The sequence below is a fragment of the Larimichthys crocea genome, chromosome XVII (genome assembly GCF_000972845.2).
Source record: "Larimichthys crocea isolate SSNF chromosome XVII, L_crocea_2.0, whole genome shotgun sequence".
NCBI lineage: Eukaryota > Metazoa > Chordata > Actinopteri > Sciaenidae > Larimichthys > Larimichthys crocea.
The window spans coordinates 18,856,099-18,872,978 of record NC_040027.1 but is presented as its reverse complement, the minus strand read 5'-3'; the positions used below and the strand labels follow the sequence as shown (position 1 = coordinate 18,872,978).

Genomic DNA, 16,880 nt, shown 5'->3' with positions numbered 1-16,880 from the left:
GATAGTTTTTTCCATTTTCCGACTACAGCAAAAGTCTTGGATTTAAACTAATGTTCATTGCTGAATAAGAGCCTCTATGGTAACACCAGTGAGTCAGCAGATGGTGCAGCATTGACAGGGGGGTATCAATAGACTAATTTGCAGTACCTCCAGCAAAAATGCTTTCGTAGGGCACAAATGTGGGCCTTCACACAGAGAATCACTGTGTTCTAAGTTTATTGAACGCAATAATTCACTTCAGGCTCACATTCTCCTTTAAGTCACTTTCCCAATATTTCTAGTTCTCTTATGATCTATATATCTACAAGGTATGGAAGGTGTGTGTTGGTGCCCAGCAACTGCAAATATAGTTCAATGAGTTCTTGTTGAAACCTCACTTCATGAGGAAGTTGGTATCTTTACAACAGTTAATTCCCTTCTTCTTCCAGAAGATTATAATCTCATCTACCATTTTGAACTCAAGACCACCGCTGGTTGAATGCAAGTGCATTCTTTATAAAAACAATGCCTCCACTGACTGCCACTCTGGGAGAAACGCCACTTGATGAGCACTCTTGAGCCTCCCTAGTTTTCCTCGTATTGTTGAGCCCGTCTGTGCTGATCCCCGCAAAGTCCTTCCAATTTCAGATCGGCCTCTTTCAAAGAGTGAAGAAATTAAAAATCGACTATAATCCTCCTTCAAAACATCTGCCTCAACAATCTAACAGTGTGTTTAAAAAAAAAACAAAAAAACAGCCCTTTGTTCCTTTCAGCTATGATATCCATTTGCAGAGCAAAATGCTTCCGATCTTGTCAATTAGTCTGCTATTTTGTATAAAAATGTACAATAAATTCAACGTTTGACAGAGGGACAGCTTTCAGGTTGGGGTGCTGCTTATAACAAACATATAACAGCAGCAGGGAGGACTGATTATTTGTATGGTAACTTTTTGCACCAAGTGAAAAGCAACAGTTGTGTAGTTCCTGGAAGAAAAACACGGTCTGTCCTTGAGATGTGAAGTCTTCATGCCTCAAGCGTCTCAAATATTTCAACTTCAGCCCGTCTGCAGCTAATATTTTGAGACAACAATGCAGCACAGTCTCTCTTCAGTGTTGTGAAATACAATGTAACTAAAGACACTGGCCAAATGATTCTTTGAGTGATTACAAAGAAGTATAATAGCAGGTTGGAAAAAAATACTGCAGGACACAGGAAGATTCTTACCACTAACACTCTTACATTGAAGCGTAATCGTCTCAGCGCCTCTTCTGCATGTAGTTGCATTTCACTAGTTCATACAGTGCCTAAGGATCAAGAGAAAAGGAGGAGGATGAGGCAAAAGATTAACCTATTGACCTGTGTTTACATGTAGTGGAATACAGAGCAACTCTTGTTCATTCAATAACAAAGAATGACTACAAAATGTTCCATTATCATCCTATGAGCTGAAGTAGGTTAATCATAAGCACAGATAAATAAGACTGATTCGCAGGCCTTGAGACAATTGGGACACGTTTGTGACAACAAACTATTATCAAGGTCCATGAGTTCCTTTCAACACATTTAAAGTACATAATACTGACAGAATAATGTCAGCACACCAGGGATGCAATAGTATTTATAACAGTGTTTTCTGGCAAGCTTTACAGTTACTGTACCTGTTCGTTTTTGTCTGGACAGTGTCTGTGTTCGTGTGCATTGCTGCCCCCTCCTGGGTAAGCGGCCTCTGTGCATACAAGCAAGAACTCTTCCACGTCCTGTACGCCGGCAGAACTCCCGGCCTCCACAGCAACTGGTCCGCTGTGCTGTACTCTAGAGGAGCAAAGAAAAGTATAGTGAAGAGGTTGATACATAACATTAGACGTTATCGCCCAAAAACAGCAGTTAAAACTTGGTCTTAACCTAGCATCACCAATATGGTTTTCAGTTGCTTACCTCTTTCCTGGTAGTATATGGACCAAGTGGAGGGATTTTTGCCTGGTACATAGAGCCAACCATGATCTCCTGAAAAGCAAATCAGACACAGTCTGTTATAGACTAAAAGGTCATTATGATATTTGTTTGAAGTCTGTGCATGTGGTATGGTTCTTGGACAGACTGATTTTAAAGGTTGTCCCCTGTGGTATTTTCTCGTCTTGCATCAGTTAAATATTTGTAAGTGCTTGCATCTTTGATGGCCTGAAACAATAAATCAGTGGCTTGATGAGGCTTGATCAGCTGAAATCTGGTCCCATGTCCTTGAGGGTTGTGACGTAACCCCGGATTGTAATCATGTGTTTTGGACATGTGTGTATGCCCATGTGTATCTGTACTCTGTCCACAGCTAATCTTGCATATAATGGACCCATGAGAGCCTAATATTTTTTGTGCCACATTTATACCATCTTTTTTTTTTTTTTTTTACTAAGCATTGATGTTTCACATACCATTACCTTGTTCATTCATATTCATTTTCATAGTCCTTGAATGCATTGTCTGAGGTAGACACCAATGACGTGCAGACTGCAGGTACAGGGCAGGCTGAGTCATAAAAAGTACCAGTGCCATTAGTAGTGCATGAGTTTGGGGTGGGTGAAATAGGGTGAAGTGTCTCCCCTAAGAGAGACGTTGTGTGCATTTACAAAGGCAACATAACTCTCATTGATTATTTAAATCTTCCTGCTCACGCGACAGGATTCAGGATGCTTTTTACCCCCACACGAATGCACACTACAAACTATTGTACACTATGCTTAATGTCTCTTACTTAAACTGAATAAACGTTTGTTTGTTTTCAAAGACTATCCAATGGTTGTGGACTGTGTTATCGCCCTCACTGGTTACCCTTGTGCTCTTCATTGGAGGGAAATAGAGGGCATTGTCAGAGTCCTCATCAGTGAGCCTAATGTGTCTTTGTCTCCACTGACAAGAAAACATCAGAGACACACACTACACGTCAGAGATTAGGTCAAAACTCTTGGTGCCATATCTCAGTTTTTTTTTTGTTTTGTTTATTATTAATCATTACTCAGCTAAGTAGGGTTCTAAGTATATCCTATTGAGAAAATTGTATTTTTCAAGGTGAAACCCAAACCAACAAGCCATTTGGTAGCACTGAAAGTGATAGAAAGACAGGGTGAAAACATGATGGAAATGAAAAATGCCAATATATCTAACTTAGTATAAATACAATTGTGGGATAAAACCATCCAAGAAAATAAATGAATAATCAAGAGCGGTCAACTCTCCTGGATACATCAATGATCCAAGAGCACGCGTACCTGCCCTATATTCAGTTTTCATGATATTTTGTGGATCAGCACCGATGCTGTCACTCAGTTCAAATAGAATCACTACCAGGCGATGGCTGTTGAATGTTTGACATGATTTCAGTCATATGAAGAGAGACACATCAAGCAGACACATGCTGTCAACCATGAAGTTTCATTAGCAAATTTCTAGATACAAAACAAATCAAAAGATTTCAGGTAATATCCTGACATTATAAGCTCTGACATGTCATGTATTTGAATGTTCATCTAGGCTGTAAGTAACAAGCTGCCCAGTCTCAGCCAAAGCACTGATTTTAAAATTGAACTATGGGAAGATATTCACACAAAAAAACGACAACAAAGGATTCAGGAAAATCTGTACAAACTCACAGAAAAAGCACCCAAATGTGAATATGGGGGTTCTTCTCCCATTTGAATGTTAATTCATGAGATTCCCTTTCTAATGTTCTTTTTGGGGAGACATTTAAATGTCATATAATCATGAGTACATATCTTGTTGCCGGATACCTGGAGGCGGCGGAGCAGTCTTGAGGTGTTTGAGTGCACTGGATGGTGCGATCATCAGCTGCGCGGTTCTTCTTTCCTCACTCTCCCGAGGGAAAGAGGTTCCTATTAGTATCTGATCCTGGACAAGACCCGTGATAATAGAAGAACAGTGTCGAAAAATAATGCCACATTAAAAACAGAATACATCTAGATATATAATCAAATTAACCACGTTCCCTTGTATTTTTGGACTTATCCACCTTTGTCCAGTGTCAGTTCTGCAGGTCTGGCAGCCATGTGACAGATGGTCTCTTCTCTGTGCATCGACACATGTGTGTGTTTAAGAGCCCGTCAGCAAGCTCCTCACAGGACTCTCACCTGGCCTAAAAACATTACAGAGGGGTCAGCCGACCGGTGGATGGAGCAATGATTGGTTTACTTCCACACTATGTCAGTTCAATGATACCGAGAGGACATGCTTTTGCCCCATATCTCGTGTCCTCTCAGTTTGCAGAGTCACTGTCCAAGGGACCAAAACTTTCAAAATCAACAATTTAGGGAGGTAAGCCACCAAAGCGACCAATGCTATTGCCTATGCTGTATCTCTGCCAGAGCAAATTCCAGATGAGATTGAGAAGCTTAAAGCTAACGAGTTTTATATCACTTGCCTCTATCACCTTTTGGGGGTGTTTCCACTCTCTTGAATGTAAAGTTTAGAACACATTTGTCCAAGTGACAGATATATTTCTTGCTTTGCCATTTTGTGACGCGCGACATCATTTTAAACCGTTTAACTGCCTGTACTGATTAGACAATGTTTTTGTTTGAGCTTACTTCACCTTAATAATGGACAAGAGGCAAGACGTCTGCCACACTTGTGGGAGTGGGGAGCTGCTTTCATGTGGTTTGTGTAAGTGAACAGGTCTTACTTGGGAAATGACACTCAGTTTGATTTCAAGTCAGGTTAGAAATATATGTGTAATTGGGATTGGTTTCGGTCTGAAAATTTTCAGGCAAGCAGGTTCGCGATGATGAAAACCCAAAAGCCCAATTATACTCGGTTGATCCCCCCCAAACAAAACTTTGCGCTTCAGTTTACATGGCTGGTGGCAAAAGATTATGGCCCTCTGATTGGCTTATATTATTTATTTTGCATAATAATTTAGCAAACATCCAGTCATAAGGAATGTCTTTCATATAAGCAATAGAACAGCATATTTGCTTATGGACAATATAGCTGAATTTACATGACAATAGATGCATTTGACCGTACAGTGTGGGGATGCGCTGCCCATCTTCATGGTGCCCAAAATCTTCTCCTCCAACTCCTCTAAGGCCTGTTAAACACTTTGCTTCTCCTGCCGCGGGGCCTTCATCACGGTACCTTGTCTTCTCTCCACTAGGCCCCACAACCTGCACACCTTATCTTCAGGGGCTTGCCACCCACCTACACAACACACAACAGAAACACACATTTGTTACAAACTTCATGCTAAAACGCATCAGCACAGAGCGTACTTCCACATGTGGCCAGCCACATTCTGCGGGCACCGTGCACCATACATACAAACTAAACAGCACGAGGGCCAGATAGTGCGCTGACCTCCGACTCATCCCATTCGAGATCAGGCTGGACTGATCTGACTTTTCAACCTCACTTACAGTATAAACTCTTCGTAGTGACATGAGGTCATTCCAAACGGATCATTTACACTGCACCTCAGTTGTAACTTTTATTTTTAATTTAAAATTATACATAAATAATCAGACAGCTTTCTGCCAGAATATATTTTTTTTTTGCTTAAAACAAATTTTTCTCCTCTGTTAACACGTTTCTAACGGAGGGCAGTCTGCGCTAAAAGACTAGGTCCACGTGGGACATGACTGAATGAAGATACGCAACGAGACAAAGGAGCATAAGTGAAAAAACTTGCAGAGGCTACAGGAGGGTCGTAACCAACCCAACCCTAGCGCACCACAGAGTGCCACCACTCATGAATTAGATTATACCTCTGGGGGACTCCATTCTTTGGCCAAAAAGTTGCAAAGTTCCAGAAAACAAGCCGACATATTAATGCGGGTGCTCTCCCAACAACATCGTGTGTGTCTGTTCTGACCAGGGGCGCTTTCCTGTGCTTGTGGTATGTGATGTCTCTCCGTCTCTTCGGCTCACTGACGAGTTGTGGACAAGAAGGAAATAAACTCGTTTCTCTAACTCTTTCGGACGAAAGAGACGGCGCGGAGTTTGCCGCGCGAGTCATTACATTCTCTCCTAACTTTTTTCCATCAATCCACTGATCGGCGGCGGCGCACACCTGAAATTAGTTCAGCACCACCGTCGTTCAAATCCCAGACGGGCTCCCTATTGTTTTACGGCTTTATACTATGACAGGCAGAGGGGAATGGCAGTTCCTTTTAAGCCTAAAGAACGCTGAGAGAGGGCGATACGCTGGGAGGTTTCTCCTTTCTTCCTCCGGCTTCCCGGTCTCAAATGCCGCACCCGTAGCCGTCTTTTAACGCGGCGTTCACCGGGCCCGGCGAAACCGCCGACAGCCGTGTGTACGAGGAGTGACCAGACTTACAAGACTTAAATCCGCGTCAGTTTCTCTCTTATTGCGGTCACTTACATTCCTCGTTTTGCTCACATTACCTCAGCCCAATTCCGTTTCTGCGCAAGCTTACTATTGCCCGGACTGTTGTGGTCTGAACTACTTCTTGACAGCTCCGTGTTATTGCCGACGCAACGATTTCAGCAAAAGCGACTGTATACAGCGACGTATGTGCACAGTTTATATCCACGATTTCCAAGTACTTATGCTATTTAGTCTCGCTGTGACAGCCGGCCATCTTGAGAATTTACCATATTTTTTTGTTTTTTTGTATTATTTATGAAGTACCTCCCATTGTCGTCGTATTCCCTTTCTATATTTGGTCCCATAGTTCCATGAAATCTATATCTTTTAAACAACACTTTTAAAAACTCAAACCTCATGTTATAATATATTAGTGGTCATCCCCTATTCTATAATATTGCCCATGTCTCCGCTGTTTTTAACTACCGGTTAACACTTGATATATACTGAAGTATAAATTATGTCCTAGGTTGTCTATAGTTATTTTACCTGCATATGTGATATGAGGGAAGGGGACATGACATGCTCAAAACAGATAAAGAGTAAAGGCTCTTGACTGCTTCCCAGCTTCTCAAGAGGCTACAGAGGGAGGGCGAGTTGTTGACCAAACCGTGCTTCATTTAAAAACTACATCCCATTAGTGCAATTCATATTTATCCCTCTTGTTAGTACGTTGTTTATTTATCTCGACCACACCATTGAAGACTCTAACATGAATGAATACAACAACAATGTTAAAATACTTAACCTTTGTTCTTAACTGTCATAGTTTATAAAATTTAAATTAAACCAAAATGTCACTGTAATTTTGTTTTCTTGCATATATCTATAAACAGCAACTATTAACCTAGTATTAGCTGTTCAGATTGTTCCTCTTCTCTGTACACATATGCTAGATTGATATTAACGAGAGCTTCTTACGTGTGGATTGGTTCCCCTGGATCTGCTATTACACGATACACCCACATGTCTCGACAAATGAAAACACATGTATTTTGGTCACCAGTAGACATACTTGGCTTGCCAGTTGATGGCGTTGCATTGAAAGTGGTTTAGATGATTTGATTTACAGTATGGTGTATACAACATCGCAACTCACTATAATTTTTTAACTATAAAGCTCACAACCCCACTCTCCTCGTTAAGATCACGGTTTTGCCTTTATATTGTATCTCTATGTTTAGTTCTGTTTGGGTTAACTGAGCAATTAGGTTATCATTTGGACTAATAATGCTGGATGTTTAGGTAACCACATTATATTGAAACCACTACGTAAGTAAGAAAAATGCGTTTACAGTAGGTTGTAAAAGTAAATCAGATGTGGTTTTGAACTGATTTTTTTCCAGCTTTCCTTCACATGTTTTAACATCATTGTGTAAAAAGGTAAAACAAGTTGTTAGTTTTGTTAGTTTTGTTAGGCAGGGAAGCATTCTCAAAACACAAAGGTTTTTACAAGTTTTTACAAGATAGAAAGGGATGTTGCTGTTCTAGTAGCCACTGGTAGGTCATTCCACCATTTGGGGACAACCACAGAGAAGAGTTTAGAGTGAATGCATTGCAACCACAGCTTTGTATTGTAGATTATCCCTGAGCAAAGCTTTGAGAATGTGACTCAATGTCTGGTTTTGACCCATAACTTTGTCTTGATTGAGACAACTGTTAGATGCGGGGAAAGGGAGTAAGACCAGGGTTTTCTGGCCAGGTAGTTTTTTTTCCATTTTAATCCAGACTACAGCAAAAGTCTTGGATTTAAACTAATGCTTCATTGCTGAATAAGAGCTCCTATGGTAACACCAGTGAGTCAGCAGATGGTGCAGCATTGACAGGGGGTATCAAATAGACTAATTTTGCAGTACCCTCCAGCAAAAATGCTTTCGTAGGGCACAAATGTGGGCTTTCACACAGAGAATCACTGTGTTCTACAGTTTATTGAACGCAATAATTCACTTCAGGCTCACATTCTCCTTTAAGTCACTGTCCCAATATTTCTAGTTTCTTTATGATCTATATATCTACAAGCTATGGAAGGTGTGTGTTGGTGCCCAGCAACTGCAAATATAGTTCAATGAGTTCTTGAAACTTCACTTCATGAGGAAGTTGGTATCTTTACACAGTTAATTCCCTTCTTCTTCCAAGAAGATTATAATCTCATCCTACCATTTGGAACTCAAGACCACGCTGGTTGAATGCAAGTGCATCTCTTTATATCAAACAATGCCTCCACTGACTGCACTCTGGGAGAAACGCACTTGATGAGCACTTTGAGCCTCCCTAGTTTTCTCGCTATTGTCTGAGCCCCGTCTGTGCTGATCCCCGCAAAGTCCTTCAATTTCAGATCGGCCTCTTTCAAAGAAGTGAAAGAAATTAAAAATCGACTATAATCCTCCTTCAAATCATCTGCATCAACAAATCTAACAGTGGTTTAAAAAAAAAACAAAAAAACAGCCTCTGTTCCTTTCAGCTATGATATCCATTTGCAGAGCAAAATGTCTCCGATCTTGTCAATTAGCTTGCTATTTTCTGTATAAAAATGTACAATAAATTCAACGGTTTGACAGAGGGACAGCTTTCAGTTTGCTGGCAGTTGCTTTATCAGTCAAACCATATCAACAGCAGCAGGGAGGACTGATTTCCATTTTGTCATGCGTAACTTTTTGCACAACGTGAAAGCAACAGTTGTGTAGTCTTTCCTGAAGAAAAACACGGGCTTGTCCTTGAGATGTGAAGTCTTCATGCCTCAAGCGTCTCAAATATTTCAACTTCAGCCCGTCTGCAGCTAATATTTTGAGACACACAATGCAGCACAGTCTCTCTTCAGTGTTGTGAAATACACTGTAACTAAAGACACTGGCAAATGATTCTTTGAGTGGATTACAAAGAAGTATAATAGCAGGTTGGAAAAAAAATACTGCAGGACAACAGGAAGATTCTTACCACTAAACACTTTCACATTGAAGCGTAATCGTCTCAGCGCCTCTTCTGCATTGTAGTTGCATTTCACTAGTTCATACAGTGCCTAAGGATCAAGAGAAAAGGAGGAGGATGAGGCAAAAGATTAACCTATTGACCTGTGTTTACATGTAGTGGAATACAGAGCAACTCTTGTTCATTCAATAACAAAGAATGACTACAAATGTTCCATTATCAATCCTATGCAGCTGAAGTAGGTTAATCATTAAGCACAGATAAATAAGACTGATTCGCAGGCCTTGAGACAATTGGGACACCGTTTGTGACAACAACTAATTATCAAGGACCATGAGTTCCTTTCAACACATTTAAAGTACATAATACTGATCAGAATAATGTCAGCAACACAGCTGGGATGCAATAGTATATATAACAGTGTTTTCTGGCAAGCTATTTACAGTTACTGTACCTGTTCGTTGTCTCGGACAGTGTCTTGTGTTCGTGTGCATGCTGCCCCCTCCTGGGTACGCGGCCTCTGTGCATACAGCAAGAACTCCTCCACGTCCTGTACCGGCAGAACTCCCGGCCTCCACAGCAACTGGTCCTCGCTGCTGTACTCTAGAGGAGCAAAGAAAAGTATAGTGAATGAGGTTGATACAATAACATTAGACGTTATCGCCATAAAACAGCAGTTAAACTTGTTCTTAACCTAGCATTCCACCACATATGGGCTTTTCAGTTGCTTACCTCTTTCCTGGTAAGTATATGGACCAAGTGGAGGGATTTTTGCCTGGTACATAGAGCCAACCATGATCTCCTGAAAAGCAAATCAGACACAGTCTGTTATAGACCTAAAATGTGTCATATATGATATTTGTTGAAGTCTGTGCCATGTGGTATGGTTCTTGGACAGACTGATTTTAAAGGTTGTCCCCTGTGGTATTTTCTCAGTCTTGCATCAGTTAAAATATTTGTAAGTGCTGCATCTTTTGATGGCCTGAAACAATAAATCAGTGGCTTGTATGAGGCTTTGATCAGCTGAAATCTGGTCCCATGTCCTTGAGGTTGGTGACGTAACCCCGGAGGTAATCATGTGTTTGGACATGTGTGTATGCCCATGTGTATCTGTATCTGTCCACAGCTAATCTTGCAATATAATGGACCCATGAGAGCCTAATATTTTTTTGTGCACATTTATACCATCTTTTTTTTTTTTTTACTAAGCATTGATGTTTCACATACATTACCTTGTTCATTCAATATTCATTTTCATAGTCCTTTTAACTATGCATGTAGCGTAGACACCAATGACGTGCAGACTGCAGGTACAGGGCAGGCTGAGTCATAAAAAGTACCAGTGCCATTAGTAGTGCATGAGTTGTGGGTGGGTGAAATAGGGTGAAGTGTCTCCCCGATAAGAGAGACGTTGTGCGCATTTACAAAGGCAACATAACTTCATTGATTATTTAAATCTCCTGTCACGCAGACAGGATTCAGGATGCGATTTTACCTCCCACAGAAATGCACACTACAACATATTGTACACTATGCTTAATGTCTCTTACTTAAACTGAATAAACGTTTGTTTGTTTTCAAAGATATCCAATGGTTGTGAGACTGTGTTATCGCCCTCACTGGTTTACCTTGTGCTCTTCATTGGAGGGAATAGAGGCATTGTCAGAGTCCTCATCAGATGAGCTGACTAATGTGTCTTTGTCTCCACCTGACAAGAAAACATCAGAGACACACACTACACGTCAGAAGATTAGGTCAAAACTCGTGATGCCATATCTCAGTTTTTTTTTGTTTTGTTTATTATTAATCATTACTCAGCTAAGTAGGTTCTAAGTATATCCTATTGAGATAAAATGTATTTCTCAAGTGAAACCCAACCAACACAGCCATAGGTAGCACTGAAAGTGACAGGGTGAACATGATGAAGATAAAAATGCAATATATCTAACTCAGTATAAAATACAATTTGGGATAAACCATTCAAGAAAATAAAGAATAATCAAAGAGGAAAGCGGTGGTCTTCTCTTTTACCTGAAGAAACTGAAACTTCAGTCAATCTCTCCTGGATACATAAAAGATCCAAGAGCAGCGTACCTGCCATATATTCAGTTTTCATGATATTTTGTGGACTCAGCACCGATGCTGTCACTCAGTTCAAATAGAATCACTACCAGGCGATGGCTGTTTGAATGTCTTTGACATGATTTCAGTCATATGAAGAGAGACACATCAAGCAGTACATGCTGCCACACCTGAAGGTCTCATAGCAAATTTCACAGACATAAACAAATCAAAGATTTCAGGTAATATCCTGACATTATAAGCTCTGACATGTCATGTTATTGGAATGTTTCATCTAGCTGTAAGTAACAAGCTGCAGTCTCAGCAAAGCACTGATTTAAAATTGAACTATGGGAAGATATTCCACAAAAAAACGACAACAAAGGATTCAGGAAAATCTGTACACAACTTCATCAGAAAAAGGCCCCAAATGTGAATATGGGTCTTCTCCATTTGAATTTAATTCATGAAGTTCCATTTTCTAATGTTTCTTTTTGTGGGGAGATCATTTAAATGTCATATAATCATGAGTAAATGTCTTTGTTTGCGCTATACCTCGGAGGCGGCGGAGCAGTTCTGAGGTGTTTGAGGTGACTGAGGGAGTGAGATCATCAGCTGACGATTCTTCTTCCTCATCCCCAGGAAAGAGGTCCTCAGTTATCTGATCCTGGACAAGACCCGGATAATAGAAGAACAGTGTCGAAAATAACGCAATAAAACAGAATACACTTAAGATATAATAAATGAACAGTTCCCTGTATTTTTGACATTTATCTCACCTTGTCCAGTGTCATGTCTGGCAGGCTGGCAGCCATGTGACAGGTCTCCTTCTCTGGATCGGACACTGTGTAGCTGTACAGAGCCAGCAGCTCCTCCAAAGGATGCTCACTGGCCTAAAAACAGTTACAGAGGGAGACAGCGACAGGTGGAGGGAAATGATTAGGTTACTTCCACATATGTCAGTTCAATGATCCCAAGGACACGCTTTTGCCCAAATATCTCCGTAGCTCTCACTCAGTTTGCAGAGTCACTGTCAGATGGACAAAACATTATCAAAATCAAACAATTTAGGGAAGCACAAAGGACAAATGCTATCTGACTATGCTGTATCTCTGCAGAGCAAATTCCAGAAGAGATTTGAGAAGCTAAAGCTAAGAGTTTATATCACTTCCTCTATCAGCTTTTGGGGGTGTTTCCACTCTCTTGAATGTAATATTTAGCCACATTTGTCAAGATGAAGATAGATAGAAAATGAAGATATCTTTCTTTGCTTTGCATTTTGTGACCGGAATGAATTGTAACCGTAAACTGCTGCTACTGATTAGACAGTGTTTTGTTTGAGCATTACTTCACCTAAATGGACAGGAGGCAAGACGCTCACACTGTGAGGAGTGTGGAGCTGCTTTCATGTGTGTAAGTGCAACAGGTCTTACTTTGGGCTCAGACACTCAGCTTTGATTTCAAGTAGGTTTAGAATATATGCTGTAAATTGGGATTTCGGTCTGAAATGTTCAGGAAGAGGTTTCGTGAAAACAAACCCAGTTATATCTGTTTGATCCAAAAAAAATGTTTCTGCGTTCAGTTACGTGGGGTGGCAAAAGATTTTGGCCCTCTGATTGGCTTATATATTTATTTGCATAATAATTTAGCAAACATCCAGTCATAAGTAATGTCTTCATATAAGCAAAGAAAAGTATTTTGTTATGGACACTATAGCTGACATATACAGACATAGATGCATTTGACCGTACAGTGTGGGGCTGCGCTGCCATCTTCATGGGGCAAAATCTTCTCCTCCAACTCCTCTAAGGCCTGTTAACACTTCTGCTTCTCCTGCCGAGGGCCTTCATCACTGTACCTCGTCTTCTCTCCACTAGGCCACAACCTGCACACTTATCTTCAGGGGCTTTGCACCCACCTACACAACACACAAACAGAAACACACATTTGTACAAACATTCATGTAAAACAGCATCAGCACAGGAGCGTACTACAATGTGGCAGCACATTCTGCGGCACACGTGCACATACATACAAACAAACAGCACGAGGGATCAGATAGTGGCTGATCCCGACTCATCCCATTAGAGATCAGCTGACTGATCCTGACTTTTCAACCTCAACTTACAGTATTAAACCTCCTGTAGTGACAGAGGTCATTCAAAGGATCATACACTGCACTCAGTTGTAACTTTTACTTTTTAAAATCTATACATAATAATCAGACAGCTTTCTGCAGAATATTTTTGTTAAAATCTAATTTTTCTACTCTGTCAACGCGTTTTCTAACGGAGGATTTGCGCTAAAAGACTTAAGTCCACGTGGGACATCTGATGAAGATACGCAAGAGACAAGAGCATAAGTGAAAAAACTTGCAGAGGCTACAGGAGGGTGTGAACAATCCCACCCTAGCTCACACAGAGTGCCACCACTCATTGAATTAGATTATACCTCTGGGGACTCCATTCTTTGGCCAAAAAGTTGCAAAAGTTGCAGAAAAAAGCGACATATTAATGCGGCGTGCCTCTCCCAACACATCGTGTGCTGTCTGTCTGACCAGGGGCGCTTTCCTGTGACTTGGTGCTGAATGTCTCTTCCTCTCTTCGGCTCACTGCGAGTGTGGCACAAGAAGGAAATAAACTAGTTCTCAATATTTCCGAAAGAGACGGTCGGAGTTTGCCGCCGCCGAGTCATGACATCTCTCCTAACTTTTTTCCACTCAATCCACTCCGTCGGCGGGGCGCACCTGAAATAGTTCAGCACCACCGTCGTTAAACCCCGCCGGGCTCCCCTATTGTTTCTACGGCTTTTACTATGAAGGCAGAGGGAATGGCTCTTTAAAGCCAAGAACGCGGAGAGAGGCGATACGCTGGAGAGGTTCTCCATTTCTTCCTCCGCTTCCCGGTCAAAATGCGCACCGTAGCCGTCTTTTACGCGGCGTTCACCGGGCCGGCGAAACCGCCGACAGCCGTGTGTACCGTACGGAGTGACACAAGACTTAAATCCGGTCCAGTTTCTCTATTATTTGGGTCATTACATTCCTCGTTTTTGCTCACTTACCTCCGCCATTCCGTTTCTGCGCAAGCTTACTATTGCCCGGATGTTGTAGGTCTGCTCTTCTGTACAGCTCCGTTTATTGCCGCAACGATTCAGCAACAGCGACTGTGATACAGCGACTGTATGTGCACAGTTATATCCACGATTTCCAAGTAATTATGCTATTTTAGTCTCGCTTGACAGCCGGCATCTGAGAATTTACCCATATGTTTTTTGTTTTTTTTTTATTTATAAGTTACCTCCCACTTTCGGTATCACTTCTATATTTTGTCCCATAGTTCCAGAAAATCTATATTTTTAAAAACACTTTTAAAACTAAAACTCATGTTTAATATATATTAGTGGTCATGCCCTATTCTATAATATTGTCCTGTCTCCCGTGTTTTAACTACAGTTAACACTTGATATAATACTGAAGTTAAACTCATGTCATAGTGGTGTCTATAGGTATTTTACTGAATATGTGAATGAGGGAGGGGACATGAAATGCTCAAAACAGATAAAGAGTAAAGGCTCTTTGACTGCTTACAGCTTTCAAGAGATAGCAGAGGGAGAGGCAGAGTTGTTGACCAACACGTGTTATTATAAAACTACAACCAATGCACATCATATTTTTATCACTCTTGTTAGTAAGTTATTTATATCTACCACACCATTGAAGTAACAAATTAACTAATAAAAAACCATGTTAAATAATATAACATGTTCTTAACTCATAGCTTGTAAAATTCAAAGTCTTTCAATGCTATAGATGATAATACTTGTTAGTGGTGAGTCACTGTCATTTTTTTTTACTGCATAATAAACAGCAAATATTAACCTATGGATAATTTCAGATGTTTCCTCTTCCTCTGGTACACAATATGTAGATTGATATAAATCAGATCTTCTTTAGTTTAATTGGTTCATCCTTATCTGTATCTTACAGATACACAAGTGAAAAAGTATTCAAGTAGACATACTTTGATTTCAGCTTGATGTTGTTGAATTTAAAGTGTTTAGACATTTAAGTATTTTACAACATAACTCAACCTAATTTTCAAAACACCAACCCTCTCTCTTTAAGATGATGTTTGCTTATTGTTATGTCTATGTATGTTCTTGTGTTTCATACTCAAATGTTTATCATTTAGGACTAATAATGCAGATGTTTAAGTACACACCTTTAAAACAATAATAAAAAAAAGGTTTAAGATTAAAATGTAAATCAGATGTGTTTTAACTGCATTTTTTTCCAGCTTTCCCCCCTTTTAACATCATGTGTCAAAAGGTAAAACAGAGAGAAGAACTGTGTCCGTGTTCAACAAAAGATTAACCCACACAGACAACAGAACAAAACACGTTTTGTTTGTCGGTAGAGTGTGACTGCATGTGCAGGTTTGGTCTGTTCTTAGTATATAGACATTTTGTACGGATTAATGTTATAATTAGGTGTTTTGGGTGTGTATCCTTCGGTGTGTTGTGTTGAGTAGGGCAGTAGAGGTGAGCTGGTCTGAATGTCCATGTTTCCTTCGTCAATGCAGTGGGTGTGTAGCTGGTTAATTGGTTATACCATTTAGAGTATTGCACAATAAAGATTTGAACACTAAAGGATAAACAAGGTATACTGTCCAGAACAATAGACGTAAACTTCTAGAAATCAATTCAGAGTCACACAATTGTCACAGTGTGTAGCCAACAAAAAGTTGCTGATCTGTATACTGTGTAGACAAACATTCACTTCTGTCAGTTGTGTAGCAAACTACAGCACATATAAACACTTCAGCTTTGAAATTAATGTTCAAATCTAATATTTTGTGCTTCATATGGCTGCTGTATCGGACAACTGGGTACTTTATTATTTTAGTTCATATCAAAGTGCAGATGTGAGAGGTTTAGATGCAAACCTACCTGGTCAGAACAGTATGTAAAGGGTCCATCAATACGCACCAAGAGACTGTACTCTCTTTAATTACCCCCATGTCAAAGGGTTTTAGTAGGGCTGTACAAGCAAGGATACTTTATTGTGTCTCTTGTTTCTTCAAGGTCTTTAACTCCTCTCTCTCTCTCTCTCTCTCTCTCTCTCTCTCTCTCTCTGTGTGTGTCTCTGTGTGTGTGTTTTATGTGTTTTGTGTGAAGTAAAAAAGCTGTTCACAAAAAGAGCAGTTCAATGTTTTTGTAAGGCTTTGTTGGTGGAAGTACTGTGCGTTTCGAGCTTTTCAAAAGGAGAAAGGAGGCGCACGTGCAACACTTTAGCAGTGTATTGTAATTTTGTTTTACACATTCCAGTAAAAATGGACGTCACAAGGGAATAAAATAAGAGGCTTGGAAAGTGGTGTTAGCAATTTTCCATTTACTAAAGAGGGAAAAATAAATTACACTAAACTGCTTCTTAAATGCAAGATACAATATGATTGTTAACAAAACTATAAGTGTGAGGGAAAATGGGGTAGTAGCAATAGAACGACCCAATCTCAAGGTCTACTT

The 16,880-nt window shown here is 40.3% G+C and overlaps 1 protein-coding gene across 2 annotated transcripts in view; it reads right to left on the bottom strand.

The window, feature by feature from the left end:
* mier2 (mesoderm induction early response 1, family member 2) overlaps positions 1 to 14,635 on the bottom strand; it is a 17,825-nt gene extending 3,190 nt beyond the window's left edge. Inside the window, exons 1-8 of one of the 2 annotated variants that reach the window (XM_027290580.1) lie at positions 14,418 to 14,635; positions 13,109 to 13,275; positions 12,137 to 12,250; positions 11,913 to 12,024; positions 10,925 to 11,004; positions 10,029 to 10,098; positions 9,751 to 9,899; positions 9,306 to 9,387 (exon numbers count right to left, since the gene is read on the bottom strand). In XM_027290580.1, coding sequence (XP_027146381.1) covers positions 9,306 to 9,387; positions 9,751 to 9,899; positions 10,029 to 10,098; positions 10,925 to 11,004; positions 11,913 to 12,024; positions 12,137 to 12,250; positions 13,109 to 13,135 — 634 coding nt within the window. In that variant the 5' untranslated portion in view covers positions 13,136 to 13,275; positions 14,418 to 14,635. Of the gene's footprint in view, positions 1 to 9,305; positions 9,388 to 9,750; positions 9,900 to 10,028; positions 10,099 to 10,924; positions 11,005 to 11,912; positions 12,025 to 12,136; positions 12,251 to 13,108; positions 13,276 to 13,808; positions 14,308 to 14,417 lie in introns of those variants that run through there. The other variant, XM_027290581.1, reaches the window with a different exon arrangement.
* Positions 14,636 to 16,880: the final 2,245 nt, after the last annotated feature.